The sequence below is a fragment of the Halyomorpha halys genome, unplaced genomic scaffold, assembly GCF_000696795.3.
Source record: "Halyomorpha halys isolate HHAL.00 unplaced genomic scaffold, Hhal_1.1 Scaffold145.1, whole genome shotgun sequence".
Classification (NCBI taxonomy): Eukaryota; Metazoa; Arthropoda; class Insecta; order Hemiptera; family Pentatomidae; genus Halyomorpha; species Halyomorpha halys.
In genome coordinates, this window is record NW_027115461.1 from 736,244 (window position 1) to 751,081 (window position 14,838).

The following is a 14,838-nucleotide window of genomic DNA, read 5'->3' on the forward strand; positions in this document are numbered from 1 at the left end:
AAAAATATATTATTATTTATGTTTTTTTAGTACAACAAAAATTGGATGATTAAAGAAGTTCAGAAATGTTTCCCGGCTGGTAATCCCATTGGAGTTTCCAATGAAGAGTTTTGTGATTCCATCATTGAGATGCTTAATTGCTCCAAATCGACCGATGAGCTACAAAATGATGTATGTTACTTTTTTTTGTATAAAAACTTTTTATCGATTAGTTATTTCTTTTAGTTCATACCATTGTATGATGATAAATTTAGTTAATCAGAACCGATCTTTGGTGAATTTTATTTGTTGTTATATTTAAAAATTTAAAACATATTTTTAATTTCACATTCATATATATTAAGTACATAGTAAGGGAATGTGTTGTAATTTTGGAAAATTTAGAATAAAAGTTTTACAAAGGGAACTCAGAATCTAATAAATGTAACGAGTTTGATTTGTTGGACAAACATTTATTAACATAAAAATAAAATATTCAAATTAAATACAAGTTAAAAATACTATGATTTTCTTATACTTATCAAAGATGTCGTAAATTATTATTGGGAACAATCCCTGGTTTATCTGTAGATACAAACTAAATTAAATGAAGTTTGATTGGAGAAGATGGTCCGGGGTGCTTAATCTATAATAATGTTATTAATCTGTAATAATCTTTATTAAACAAAAATTTTTTTGTACTCATCTATATAACTTTCTTGCCCATTATATCATATATCCATTACTCATATACATATTGTATTTATATGTATATGTATATATGTTAATATTCACACTGTTATTTATATTTAAGTCACTTACCCATTGTATCATATATTTCATTTTCTGTCATATTGTTCAATATGTAGATTCAAATTGTTTTTAAGTTTTTTAGACACTACTTACATATCTTCTTACTTATATAATATTATATTTCATCTTTCACTGTTATCAATCTGCTACTGTCTAATTGCATGGTTATCAAACTACTATTTTGTGTTATTCAATTCAATATTTTATATAATTCCTAATTTGTTAGTATACTATTTCTTTTCAATTTCATGTTTCTCTAAATGATGGCTATCTCTTTTTGTTCTATAACCCTGATGAAGACCTGAAACTCAGGTCGAAACGTCGGCATAAATAAATAATTTTTGGTTTATTTATGTTTTTTTTTTGCTGAATGCACCCCCGACTATCTTCTCCAATTAGTAATCTACAGTCAACTATTTACATCTCATCATAAATGAACTCTGCTTTAGCAACCATCACAATTGTTAACATTAGGCTCCCTTTAGCAGTGTATTTTATATTTTGGATGAAAACTAACACTTCACTTGCCCCTGGCAACACTATTTCCCTTTTCATAAATATAAAACTCAAATAGTCTCAATAGACTTTACCTTCTGTACTCTACCTGGTAACTGAACTTGTTCTGAGGAATCTTCTCCTTCGGTTATCAAACTCATAATCCCTTTACCTGCCCTTCAGGTCATTGTTCCTTTGTCTTCCCACTCCCAGTATATCCTGAGTCGAAAGTACCATGTCTCACAAAATGTTCCGTGTTTATGTTGTAAGCCTTACTCAAAAATGAACTCAAGTTATACAACTCAAAGTTGTACGCAACTAAAATAGTGTATTTAATAATATTAATGTGTCTTGGATTTTATGATAACTTTTGAAATGAAACTTTCTAAAACTCAAGAAAAAAAAATTATACAGGAATAAATTGAAATTGTGACACGAGATGAAATGGATGTATGATGGGAGGGGAAGGATGGTCCATTCTGGCTGGAAAATTTTTATATTGTAATAGAAAATAAGGAGATTACAGCATCTGAACAATCTGATCGAGTGAACTCCTGCAAGCTTCTACTCTCCTATTAAAATATATAAAAAAAAAAAAAAAAAATTTCCTGCATGCATCGACTTAAGAAATGGCAGTTCTATTCTAATTATTATTATTTTTAAATTAATATTTTCTGTCTTAAGCTGTTAGAGGGAACGGTTATAGCTCCTCTTTGCAATGAGCTATAATTTAAAACTGCATTTTGATGCTAAAAAATGGACTAGATAATACTAAAAATGGAATGATAAGAAGTTTTTGATCATTTGAATTAAAATATCTTGAATACAAAAAATTGGAGTTGTATAGTGTAAATAATGGAAATTTCAGTGTTTCATCCTCTTTGTAATGTACCATAATTCAAAATTTTATCTTGATGCTTTACGGAGAAAGAGAGATGATTTATGCCTTCAGGACTCATTCGTAAAAAAATTACTCCATTCCATTGAAAATTCCAGAGTTATGTACCCTGGAGAAGGTCAGGAAATGAACGATTCCCTGAAATGATAGACCACATGGTAGAGTTCTTTCCCAGCATAAATCAATCTATCTTCCAAAAATCGTGATACTTAAGACATATAGAACTTAGAGCTTAACATGTATAGTAGGCCATCCTTAATATTTCCAGCTGATTTACGATATCAATTAACCATCAATATCTATTTCAGCTTTTTGATTTCTTGGGCTACGATAACTTTGAACTAACCCTGATGCTTTTGGAACATAGAAAAGATATAGTTATGATCTGTAAGTTGGAAAATGAAAAGAAGATGGTGCTAAAGCCTTTGAGTAAGTACGAGTATTTTATTTTTTATCTGATAATTTACCGTTAATCTGAATTCAGCCTCCTGCAGTCCATTTTGACCAAATTATCTTTAATAATAATTAAAGCTTAGTGAACCAAAAGATTCATCAAATTTGGCTTATATATTAAAGGTTTAAACTCATTCTTGTGATTAAACGCTTTTTTTTTTTTTTTTAATAAACTGGCTTAAGCCATAGGGTATTACTGAGTAATTTGAGACATCAAACTAAAAAATCAGTTGTGGAGGCTCATCAAAACAGACTCAAGAAACATATTTAACTTAACAGACTTAATTTTAATATTTTAAAGTAGAATTGTTATGAACAAATCACGAGATCTCTGTGAATAATCTAAGCCATCAACTGTCAAAATCAGTTGAGCCAGTTGCTTAAAAATTGTTATAAACCTACCAATAAGGAGGTTATGTGACAGTCCTAAGCTCACTACTATCCTTTTTGCTTCGATTGTAGTCATGGAAAGAGTTAGTATAAACTATTATTAAACCTTGACTCTGTCCATGGAAGTACTCTGTAATAAGCATTGCAATATTACACATCTTTCTTTCAGGCTTTGCATTGTAGATTTAACATATGATTTCGAAAAACATATCATTACTGTATGTTAAACAGACTGTTTTCCTCATCCTTCAACTTTATTGTCACACATAAGATAAGTAAAAAGCCTAAGATGTTATTTTGAGTGGCAAAAATAATTAAAGTTAGAGTCAATAGGATATAAATGGTTTCAACTAGAGTCAATAGGATATAAATGGTTTCAACTGCAATTCTCAGTCCATAACATATTAAGTAAACTTATATCATTATGTCTAAATCGTAAATACTTGTAAATATAACATAATGCTAACTCGACTTTATTTTATAAGGGGTATTCAAGATGTATTGTTAAATGTAAAATGTTTTACCATGTTAAATGTTATAGGTATAGGTTTGTAAGCAGCGCTATTTAAAGTCGTGTTGAATGTTAAATGTATAACATTTAGCAGATTTTCTGAGCTACTCGTTTTGTAACCTTTCTTTCTAAAACTTCATATTATTGCTTACTTCTAATTTTTGATTAAAATTAATTTATCACAACATCCCTAAATTGAGTGAAAAGTGGAAGTTGTGTGAAAGTTTGGCTACTGACTACTATTTTCGGTCTTCTAACTTGTGAGGAAGAGAATCAAGATGAGCTAATTGACAACTGTCATTACATTATTATTATTGTCTTTCATTGCGTTATAGTTATAAAAACATCCAAAACAATACTAACACAATCAAAACACAAACCATGAGCGAGTAATATGTTTAATACTACATTGTTTTACATTGTTTGGTACTACGACAACAAACAAAATGGTGATGAGCTCAGCTGGTTTGTTGTGTGAGGTCATTCTCCATTTAACAGACTCTTAATCATGTTATATGTTATATCGTTTTAACATGGTAAAAGAAGGAAATATTTCTCCATTTAATACGAGTTTTTCCATTTAACGTGTTAAACTAAAGATCATGAATACCCCTATAGTTTAGAATCCCTGCATACCACCTCATTACCATAGCCTATTAAATCGATGAACACAACAATTATATCTTGCATACCATAGCAAGGGATCTGTGGTTTCTAGTTCTTGGTCTGAATATATAGCAATACTTTTCCAATAATGGTAGGTCAGGAACTGATAGGGATAAATAATATAAATAGAGATAAAAATAGAAATAAATAAATTAATAAATAAAATGCTGTTTTTGGAAACCCTATCAGTCTTAGAAAATCTGTCTAGCCAGAACATAGCAATATATAATCTTGGTTTTATATATTTGGTATCACTGAAATCAAGTAACCAGAAAAAAATGTTTTTCAATCTGTTTTTTCTTCAATCCTAAATTTCTTCTGTTTCTCTGAAACTAGCACTATTTCATCGTAGGCAAATTTTGGCTCCTATGTGAATTGGGCCTCCCTATTGGTAACATCTTTTGATGATGACGTGTTTTGAAATGGTTAGAGTTTAAAATTGATAAGGAGCTATATGGAATTTTTTTATTTCAGACAGTAATGAAAGGAAACGTGAAGGATACCTGAGCCAGGTTACTGTCAAATCTCAGGAAGAAAAGCTATTAGAAAAAATAGCTAGAAAAGAAGAGAAAAAACTTTCGAAACATGCAGCAATGAAAGAAAGTCAGATAGAAGATGAAAAGTTTGACCCTTTAGAACTTAGGAATAAGAGGTATTTTTTATTTATATTTCACACATCACTATAACACTATATTTCAACTATCATACCTTAAAATTGATTCATTCAAGTTTTAAATGTTTACTTACACTTACCTATTGTAATATTAAAAAATTATTTAAAGTAAATAAAAGGAATATAAATAGTTTCAACTTAAGAGAATTAAGTAATCGATTAATAATTAATTCTAATATCATATCTTATCGTATAGATTGGGTTCAAATTAAAAGCTTTAATATTAAATAGATAGTAGAATTTTATAACATTTTAGACTTTTAATCTTAGGGCAGATTTCTAGGCAATCAGAAGAGACACTTTTTTACCAATAACACTTAATTAAATTAATATCTACTTTTAGAAATGTATTTTATTTTAGGTAGAGCGAAACTAACCGATTTATACAATCTTCTATGATGACAGTTGGTCTTCTTTCTCAACAAACTAACACTTGCTGTAAACAATCTTTCAGCAAACAAACACTGATTTTAAACAAAATCTTGGTCCTCTAAAAGTTTTGACCTCACTTCTCATCGACCGAAGTGTGTTGTTTGGCGATCCAAACTAAGAGTCCCTTATTCTTCTTGAGTGACTTTTGGATGCCCTCTTTTTCAAGATGTCCACCCTTGAGCTGGACAAGAGATGATGAGGACCTCCTCATCCTGGAAACATCATTCCCCGCCCGCCCCTATGCAACGAAATACAACAAAAACCAAGTTTTCTTCCTTCTCCTTTTCTAGGTGTTAGTTCTCAGCATCGATTGTAGCACTACGGTTTTGAGTTTTTTCTTATGATTTCCTTTATGAAAAATTTTCTTTAATACTTATTCTTAACTTCTATTTTTTCTTAAATTTACTGTAACTACAATTATGATGGGAAGTTATATAAAGTTTTTTAAATATTTGAATCTGCTCAACATGGCCGTGATTCAACTAACTTTTCGCTAGACACGCACCGCCATCTTCTTTGTTTTGAATAACGATCTTTCCACTCCATATATGAACAATCAGAATTGATTAATTTTCTTTTTGGTTTAACAAAGAAAATGAACAATATTGAAACATTGACATATAAAATAAAAACGTAACTAAAATCATTTATATATAAAAATAACTATTTACTCATAAAATAGGATATTACACTATATATGAAATATATAGTAAGGGGAAGTGTTGTGATCATGAAAAATTTTTAATTCGAAATACATTTCGAATTACAGTTAATGACGGAAATACATGTTTTGAGGTCGCCTGAGTTCAAATAACCAAGTATCGCAAAATGATCTGTGTGTGATTATGTCAAAAATCAAAAGTTGTATGGAACTTAAATTACATAATAAATGATTACTTAGATTTCCAATCTCCTATAAGTAGCCCTGATGGGACGCTCGTAGCTCAGTGGTTAAGACACAGTCTTACCAATTTGATGTTTATTGGCAGTGCCGGTTCGAATCCGGCCTGGGATGTTGACTTTTTTCATTGAGTGGCGGTGCCACAAAATGAAGAACTTTGACCCCCAACCACGGTTAGGCAGTATAGTACTCCAATGGGAGTCTTAGCCAAAAAAAAAAAAAAAGTAGCCCTGATGAAGGCTGAAATTCTGGCCGAAAAGTTGGAACTATTAAATAAGTTCTTTGTTGGTGATTGATGCTCTGACCGCACCCCTGTCCTACCCTCCCCCCAACCATCTTCTCCTCACATATATTATCCACGGCCAACTATCTTCTCATCATTAAAAAGTTTGTTTTTCAAAAATCACAAAAATAGTGATGACTTTAACACCATCATGTTAAATGGTATAAGTGAATAAAATAAGAGTATAAATGTTTTAACCATTTACTGTTTTAATGATTTATTTCAGAATCGCTGCTCTAAGTAATCAGAATACTTGGGCTACACAAGAGAAAAAAAAACCTGAGCCAAAAGAAACCTTCCCGCATGTTTATGACTCAATGAGAATGGCTCAATCACAGACAGGTATTGATTTTTAAATATCTTATATTCTTCTAGATTGTCTGTAAGTATGCTATTGTTTGCATGAGTACGGCTGTGCATGAGTTCACCTGTCGACAATTATCTTTTTTCGGGTAATTATTCATTTAAAAGATATTAATATTTTCGTTCTTATAGATTCATTAAAGTCTGTTTGATTCGCAGGTTGGTGTTCTGATTCTTCCGAACAAAAATTCAATATTAAATACATGAAATAAAATTGAAACACAACCAAGTTGATTTGTCTCTTGAGTTAATTTGTCAATAATTTTGTTTATTATTTTGTTAGTTAAAAATTTGTTCCGCTCAACTGATGTCATAAAAAAAAAAAAAAAATGTATCTTTTTTAATAAATATTTTTCTACGAAATTTATTCTTGCATTATTATTTAACTTATAATTATGCTTTATTTTGTTGTTATAATATCCATAATATCCAGAACTGATTACTCCCCATTCAGTTACGTGCCAACTGCGGTCTGCCCCAATATTGCCCATCTTAAATGAATTTATTCCTTGAAAAAATGATTTTCCCTTTTATGCATAAACATCAAATGATCTTATTTTTAAAAAAAACTTTCTTGTGTTGTGCTGCACTCTGTTTTTAATACTGTATATACCATCTACTTTTAATTTGCATAATTTTACTCTGTCATTTATCTAGTTTTCTTTGTGTAAAGTTATTTTAGTTTCACAATATTTATATACATTTTCTTATTTATTTGGTTTTGCTGATGATATTTATACTATCTACATTTGGTGATGGAATTGGGTTCTGTGGGGTACTACTTGTTGCCAGATATTTGCATGCTACTGCTTTCGATTTCATTTATGATTGTTGGGATTAAAAATACACTTTTAAAGAAAAGTATTATCTATTGTATAAATGTTAACTTTTTTTTGTATTATAGGGTATTATTTTTTATATTATAGGGTAGAAAAATGAAAAAAAAAAAAAATTGTTCCTATATCTTGATTAACATGATATAGAAACAATTTTGTTTGCTACATTGCTACATATATATTAATATGGAGTATATATATGTCCAATCATGGATGCTTTGTTTTATAGCAACCCAATGTTTTTGAGCAGCATGGCCCGTCCTTTGTTGGCTGTAGAGGTTCCATTTTAGGCTCTGTCGAGTTATATCAGCCTTAGTATAACTGTTACCGTTCAACAGTTCCTGAGATACAGTGTTTCCAAAAGCAAAATTGTTTTCCAAATAACGAAAAATCAATATTCTGCAAGTTTACTTCGGCAAATATTATGTAAACTACTAACCCTACAAACATAAAAAAAAAAAATATTAGAAGGCAATCCTTCTTGGCCAATCTGATTCATTTAATTTAAACCCCAATTTAGCTGTGGTCCTATATCACTTTTGTAATATTTACTTAAAACTGGAAGAGGAGACTTAAGTAAATGTTTTAAAAGTGATAAAGAACCAGTACTTAAAATGGGTTTCAATGGAGTGGGTTTGCTGGGAAGAATTGCTTTTTAATATTTTTTGTGTGATAGTGATATATCGTGCATTGACCAACATACTCGCTTTAAGTGTCTGTTTCAAAGGAGAGATGAGTAAGGCTTCCACGGAGGGCAGGAGTGGCCAATTTTTTGATTTATAGCCACTTTTTAAATATTGCTCGATTTAACTATCTTAAAATCTCCTCTTCCCATTTTAAGTAAATGTTTCAAAAGTGATATGGGATTTTGTGGGTTTGCTTGCTCCTGCATTTCTTTTGGAAGCATTAATTCTGAGTTGTATGGTATTTTTACTTATTTTAATTACACTCTTATATAAGTTGGGTCTGCTTTACCATATAGTTTTATAAAATTAGGTAACTGTTAGAATAATACATTGAAAAATTGTGATGAAGAGGTTATAGAAGAAAGCTAAAAGGATTTTAAACAATAAATTGCTAACTGAAATTGAAGAGACTTTTGAATAAATGGCTTAGACATGAAAGAACAGAATGAAGGGCGATTGGAAGAGTAAGTGGTCGAAGATCATTCCACATTTAAAGGAGCTGTTTGGTCAGATTTCTTACTCGTGTTCGAGTAAAATGACAATATTCAAATATATCTCTTCCTTAGTGAAAAGTAATCTGGTATTTGATTATTAATATTTATTAAGTCAAATGTAGTCACTTATATTGGATGGTCGTTGATTGACCATGTGTAATATATAAACTAATGTTATAATATATAACCGTGTGTAATTTATAAACTAATGTATAATATATAACCGTGTGTAATATATAAATTAATGTATAATATATAACCATGTGTAATATACAAACTAATGTATAATGTATAACCGTGTGTAATTTATAAACTAATGTATAATATATAACTGTGTGTAATATATAAAAGGAAGATGGTCTGAGTATGGTCAAAAGAACTCAAATAGTAATAGAACTATTTATTTGAAAGTGAAAGTGAAAATTAGTTGATTATTCTTGAGACTTTAGAACAATTATAAGGTAATTTTAATTTTACAATAACATATATTGGCTAAAAAACAGGCCGTGTTTAATAAAAACTTATATTAAAATTGTATGTAAATAATTATAGATATACAGAAAAAAAGAAAAAGAAAATTTAAAAACTAACTGACTTAGTACATAAAAACAAAACAAAAAAGGTAGTTACATCTGTACTATTATAATATTGGAATAGATTGGTGAAGTAAAAGGTAATTAAATATAAGTGTTTTAAACGAGGGAAGGGTTGGTACATGATGTATATTTGAGGGAATGGAGTTCCAAAGATATGCTCAGGTAAAAAATGATTTATCAAACCGTAGCAGTTCAGTGAGGTGGAGAGTAGATATGAGATAATCGGGATTGGATTGAGAATTTGAATTGCAGGTTATCTAGGATATAGGGGGGTGCTGAGTACTAATTACTTGGAACAGAAAGGAGCCTAGGAAATACTGGCATCGGAAGGATGGATAGAGCCACTTCAGCTCGGCGTAATACTGGGTTATGCGCGGATCTTTGGTGATCCCGATGCAAAGTATCAACTGGATAGGGAAGTGGGGGAATTTAACCTTAGTTTACTTTTATTTAGTTCTCTTTTCTCTTTCTTTGTTACATTATTTTAGTTATTTGTATATTTTTTAACCCTGATGAAGCCCTGCAAAGTGTGACGGAACACTGGCTCAAATAGTTTTATTACTATTTGAGTTCTTTTTTATCTTATTAATTGGGAATCTAAGAAAAAGTGCCTATAATTTTTTCTGTATCGAGACAAAGATAATAAATCTTCACTTCATTTTTTGAATATCATTATTTAAGTAACATCTTTTAATCAAATATAATATGCGTAATTAATATCAGCAGCCATTTTCTGAGTTATAATTATTTTAGTTTAAATTTTTTTATGCTCCATCATAACGTAACAGTAAAGTAGTTGTAGTGATATATATCTATCTTGCTTATTTATTTATATATTATAATGTATAATTTTATTTATATAAAATATTTATAGATAATGTTTATATTTGTTTAAACTATGTAAAATGTATATATCAGCTAATAACATAGCATGCACTTCTTTCAAATTTTATCTGTTTTTTTTTTAGTACATATATGAGACCCAACAGCTTACTGTAATAAAAAAAACAAGACATACATTTCAAATTATTGCCTTTATTCTATTTATTTCTGCAAAACCTTAAAGAAAAACTAAATTGGGGATAATCTTGAAGGATATTTTTGAAAAAATGTTAATAATTTTAAAAAATACTATTGAAATATCTCAAGAGAGATAAGGTGTTGGGAAAAATAGAAAAGAGTTGAATACTAGTAGAAATCTAAATTTGATATTTTTAAAATATTCACAAAATAAATTGTTAATTTTGTGATAAAAGGTTAAGCTGCTTGAAAATTTTGATATGTTTATAATTTTTAAGTTAAAGCATGTGTTTGATCAAAGAGTTCTTACATTATTGCCATGGAATAATTCTCAGGTATAGCAAGAAGTGAATCGGATGCTTAAGGGCGAGAACAATGGGTTGCAATGAATCCACTTAATCTTTACTCAGCTAATGCAATCTACCTGTTAGTCGTGGCAACAAATTTTCAGTGTCTGACTACCTTTTAGTTATTAACTAAGCCATCTTATTTTATTTTATTTTTCATGACCTACTCTTCTATAAAAAGTTGACTAAAATATAAATCTTTTATATATTTTTAAGTATTAGGAAATTACATTATGTTTGCAATGAAGAACAAAAATAAAAATACAAAAACCTTATCTAGTGTCACAACACTGATACCTATGGTTTCAAACATTGAATAATGAACGATCACTTCTCAGCTTTGGGTGCTCGGGTGAATATTTGGTAGGGTATTTGTAAGAATTGGAGGGCAGTAATGCCCTATCATAAGTTACGATAAAAGACTATGCTTGAGAAGACTTGTTAGTAGGATGGGTCAATTTTTCAAAGAGAAGATTGTTAGGAGTGGAGTCAGAAAAGAAACATATTGTAAGGTAAATCCTACTGTATTAATGCTGATAATTTCTACTGCTGGAAACAGGCAAAATGTACGTCTCCTGTACTATTTTTACTAAATTATTTTTTAATTTTTAAAACATTGTTGCATTTATTGTTTAGGTTATATCTCCGGTAGTAGGATAATGTTGCCTGAAGACGTTAAGAGAGTCGATAATAAACAATTTGAGGAAGTTGATATACCAGTGTCTTCACCGGGTCCATTGGCTGTCGGTAATACATTGGTCCCGATTTCTTCATTGGATACCGTAAGTATAGTAAGAATATTTTCAGTTAGGTAAATTGATAAGTTTTGTGGCAATTTTAATATTTACTCTAAAACACTCTTACACTATCATCAAAAATGAAGAAAAAAGTCTTGAAAAAGTTAAAAGTATTGGGTCGTTTCATATAAAATGTACATTTTTATTATTACTAAAATTCAAAGTGGGATTAGTGGACTTTTGTTGTTTACTATTTTAATTTTAATTTTAATTTTTTTAAATTTTTAATGAGCTCTTATTAATTCTCTCTTTTTTGATAATATTTACTATTATTCCAATTGATTGTACATTGTTTAGTATGCAATCAAATATGACCATGGAAACACTTGGAAGGCCAAGCATGCAAGAAACATTATCGCAGCATTCAGAAAAGGGTGTTGTAACGAACAGACCGTTGGGAGGTGGTTTGAAAAATTGTTGGTTGGTGGCACAGATCTGGATGAACTAAACTTAGGGTTGTTGCTTGAGGAAACAAACCCTTACCAAACAGTTAAAAGACTTGCAGCACAACTAAATACAATTGTATCAACTGTTTCTCAACACTTAAAGATCATTGGTATAGTAACAAAGGTAGATCTATGGATAAATCATGAACTTGATGAACGGCAGTAGCTAAAGTTTCACTGCTTGCGAGGCAAATTAACGAGCCTTTTCTCAAAAGGATAATCATATGTGATGAAAAGTGGATTGTATCCAAACAAAGTATTGGTTTCTCTGTGGTGGTCAACTGTGAACAATTTATTTCTCTTTAAATAAATAATTTAAATGGACCTATGCTCTGAGGGAACCTATACCTGTGGAGGTCCCTATACTCTTACACGAAAATGCCAGAGCTCTTGTGTTATGACAGACTTAGTGGCCACGAAACAAGCTGTGTTACAAAATCCTTCCACATTCACCTTATTCACCAGACTTATCTCCAACAGATTTCCATCTGTTTAGAAATTTGGACAATTACCATGGAGATAAAATTTTTGAAAATGATTCTTACATCAAGAACACATTTGCTGACTTCAACTCTAAATTAAGTACTTGTTAATGTTTCTTTGTTAATCATGTCTAAATGTCCAAGGCTTCCTTCTTTAGGACCTTTTTTGGCCTTTGGAGTTGAGGCATTGTCTAGTCATGAATAAAACCCCTTTAGGTGATAAATCTCTGAATTACTATACATACTTAGGGTATTCCTGAAAATTTGGATTTAACTCCTTTCACATATCCATACTTCACATTATAAAATAAATGTTTAATAACAATAACATGTGTATTTCTTTATTAATTTTTTTTTTTTTTACAGTACGGGAAACTTGCCTTCTCTAGTATAACCCACTTGAATAGGATACAATCTGTTGTGTTCCCGACGGCCTATAATACGAATGAGAACTTATTGATCTGTGCCCCCACCGGTGCTGGAAAGACAAACATAGCTCTTCTCACTGTGATGCATACCATCCGACAGAATATTGTCAACAACATAATTAAGAAAGATCAGTTCAAGGTATTTATATTTCATAAGGATTCAGTAGTGATAGCTTTAAACTACAATACATCAAGAAATGAGTCACTTAAAAGTTTTAATAATATCTATTCGCGGTTTTTATTATTTATTGATTAGTTAATTAATAAATTCAACTTTTATTAATTCTCTTGCTAATAATGTATTAATGGGATAATGATTTATTGTAGATAGTATACGTGGCACCGATGAAGGCTCTAGCGGCAGAAATGACTGCGAATTTCAACAAAAAATTAGGTTGCTTGGGATTATCTGTTCGAGAACTGACGGGTGATATGCAGCTGACTAAGAATGAAATACTTCAAACTCAAATGATTGTAACGACCCCTGAAAAATGGGATGTTGTTACGAGGAAGGGGACAGGTAAATTAATCACTCAATGACTTTTGTATCTATATAAAAATAAAAATTATGTTTAATAACTTTTCTGTCTCTAGTACAGCTTTTCGTGTTAATTTATATATTTTTTTAATTTTCAGGTGATGTTGCTCTTACTCGGTTAGTAAAGCTTCTTATAATAGATGAAGTTCATCTTCTCCATGGCGATCGTGGACCTGTTGTTGAAGCGCTGGTTGCAAGAACCTTACGTCAGGTATAAAATAGTTTTAAAAAATATTTTACAAACTTTTACTTTTTATATTCAGCTATTAAATATATCATTGGGTAACTTAACAGTAGTAAGTACCAATTTCTAATCTGTAAAAAATTGCAAGAAAAACGTCTTATTTAGGTAAAAAATATTTTTCTGGTTGTTAGGGATTTAAAATGAAACTCCCCGTCTTTCCTTGCTCTACTCTCTCTTTGTATATTAAGTTCAAATTAGAATTCATCATCTGCCTTGTTTATTTATATCTTATCTAACTTTTTATTGATATTTTTAATGCAGGTTGAATCTTCACAAACGATGATCAGGATAGTTGGTCTCTCTGCTACTTTGCCTAACTATATCGACGTGGCAAGGTTCCTCCGCGTCAATCCTCATGTTGGTCTGTTTTATTTTGATAGTCGTTTCCGGCCTGTTCCCTTACGTCAGACTTTTATTGGTGTGAAAGCTACTAAAGCCCTCCAACAAATGGCTGAGATGGACATGGTTTGCTACGAAAAGGTCGTAGATATGGTCCGCAAAGGTCACCAGGTATTTTCATTTTATGTTTTTTTATATTATTTTATCTATTCCTTTAAATGGTATGTCTTTTATTTATTCAATGCAAATAATATATGACTAAAAATAATATTATTAAAATATTATGGACATTGTAACTAAAGTTTGAAACTTTTGTGATTAAATTAAAGAGTGTTGTAAATCTGAAAATAAATTTTTCCTTGGTCGGTACTTTATATGTTAGATTATTATGTTAAAGTATGATATTATTTATGAAATTAAATAACGAGAATGTATCTGTTTCAGGTTATGGTTTTTGTTCATGCGAGAAATGCGACCGTGAGGACGGCTAATGTCTTATTAGAAATGGCTCGTCAAAAAGGTGATATAGGATCATTTACTCCCGAAAGTTCTGCTGCATTCACTGGTGGTCTGCATGCTTTCTCTAGGGCGAGATCAAAACAGTTAGCTGAACTGTTTAATGCTGGATTTTCTGTCCACCATGCTGGTCTATTCAGGCCTGACAGGTGACACAAATAAATTATGCTTCTTAGTGTGTTTTTAGAGATCTAGGGATTTAATAATCAATA

General features: G+C 30.4%; 1 protein-coding gene across 1 annotated transcript in view; it reads left to right on the forward strand.

The window, feature by feature from the left end:
• The window catches only part of obe (obelus), a 61,151-nt gene that overhangs the window by 7,472 nt on the left and 38,841 nt on the right, over positions 1 to 14,838 (forward strand). The window contains exons 5-14 of the mRNA XM_014417041.3: positions 31 to 171; positions 2,494 to 2,614; positions 4,680 to 4,857; positions 6,721 to 6,836; positions 11,473 to 11,618; positions 12,928 to 13,128; positions 13,317 to 13,509; positions 13,626 to 13,738; positions 14,033 to 14,281; positions 14,555 to 14,775. Coding sequence (XP_014272527.1) covers positions 31 to 171; positions 2,494 to 2,614; positions 4,680 to 4,857; positions 6,721 to 6,836; positions 11,473 to 11,618; positions 12,928 to 13,128; positions 13,317 to 13,509; positions 13,626 to 13,738; positions 14,033 to 14,281; positions 14,555 to 14,775 — 1,679 coding nt within the window. The remainder of the gene's footprint in view (positions 1 to 30; positions 172 to 2,493; positions 2,615 to 4,679; positions 4,858 to 6,720; positions 6,837 to 11,472; positions 11,619 to 12,927; positions 13,129 to 13,316; positions 13,510 to 13,625; positions 13,739 to 14,032; positions 14,282 to 14,554; positions 14,776 to 14,838) is intronic.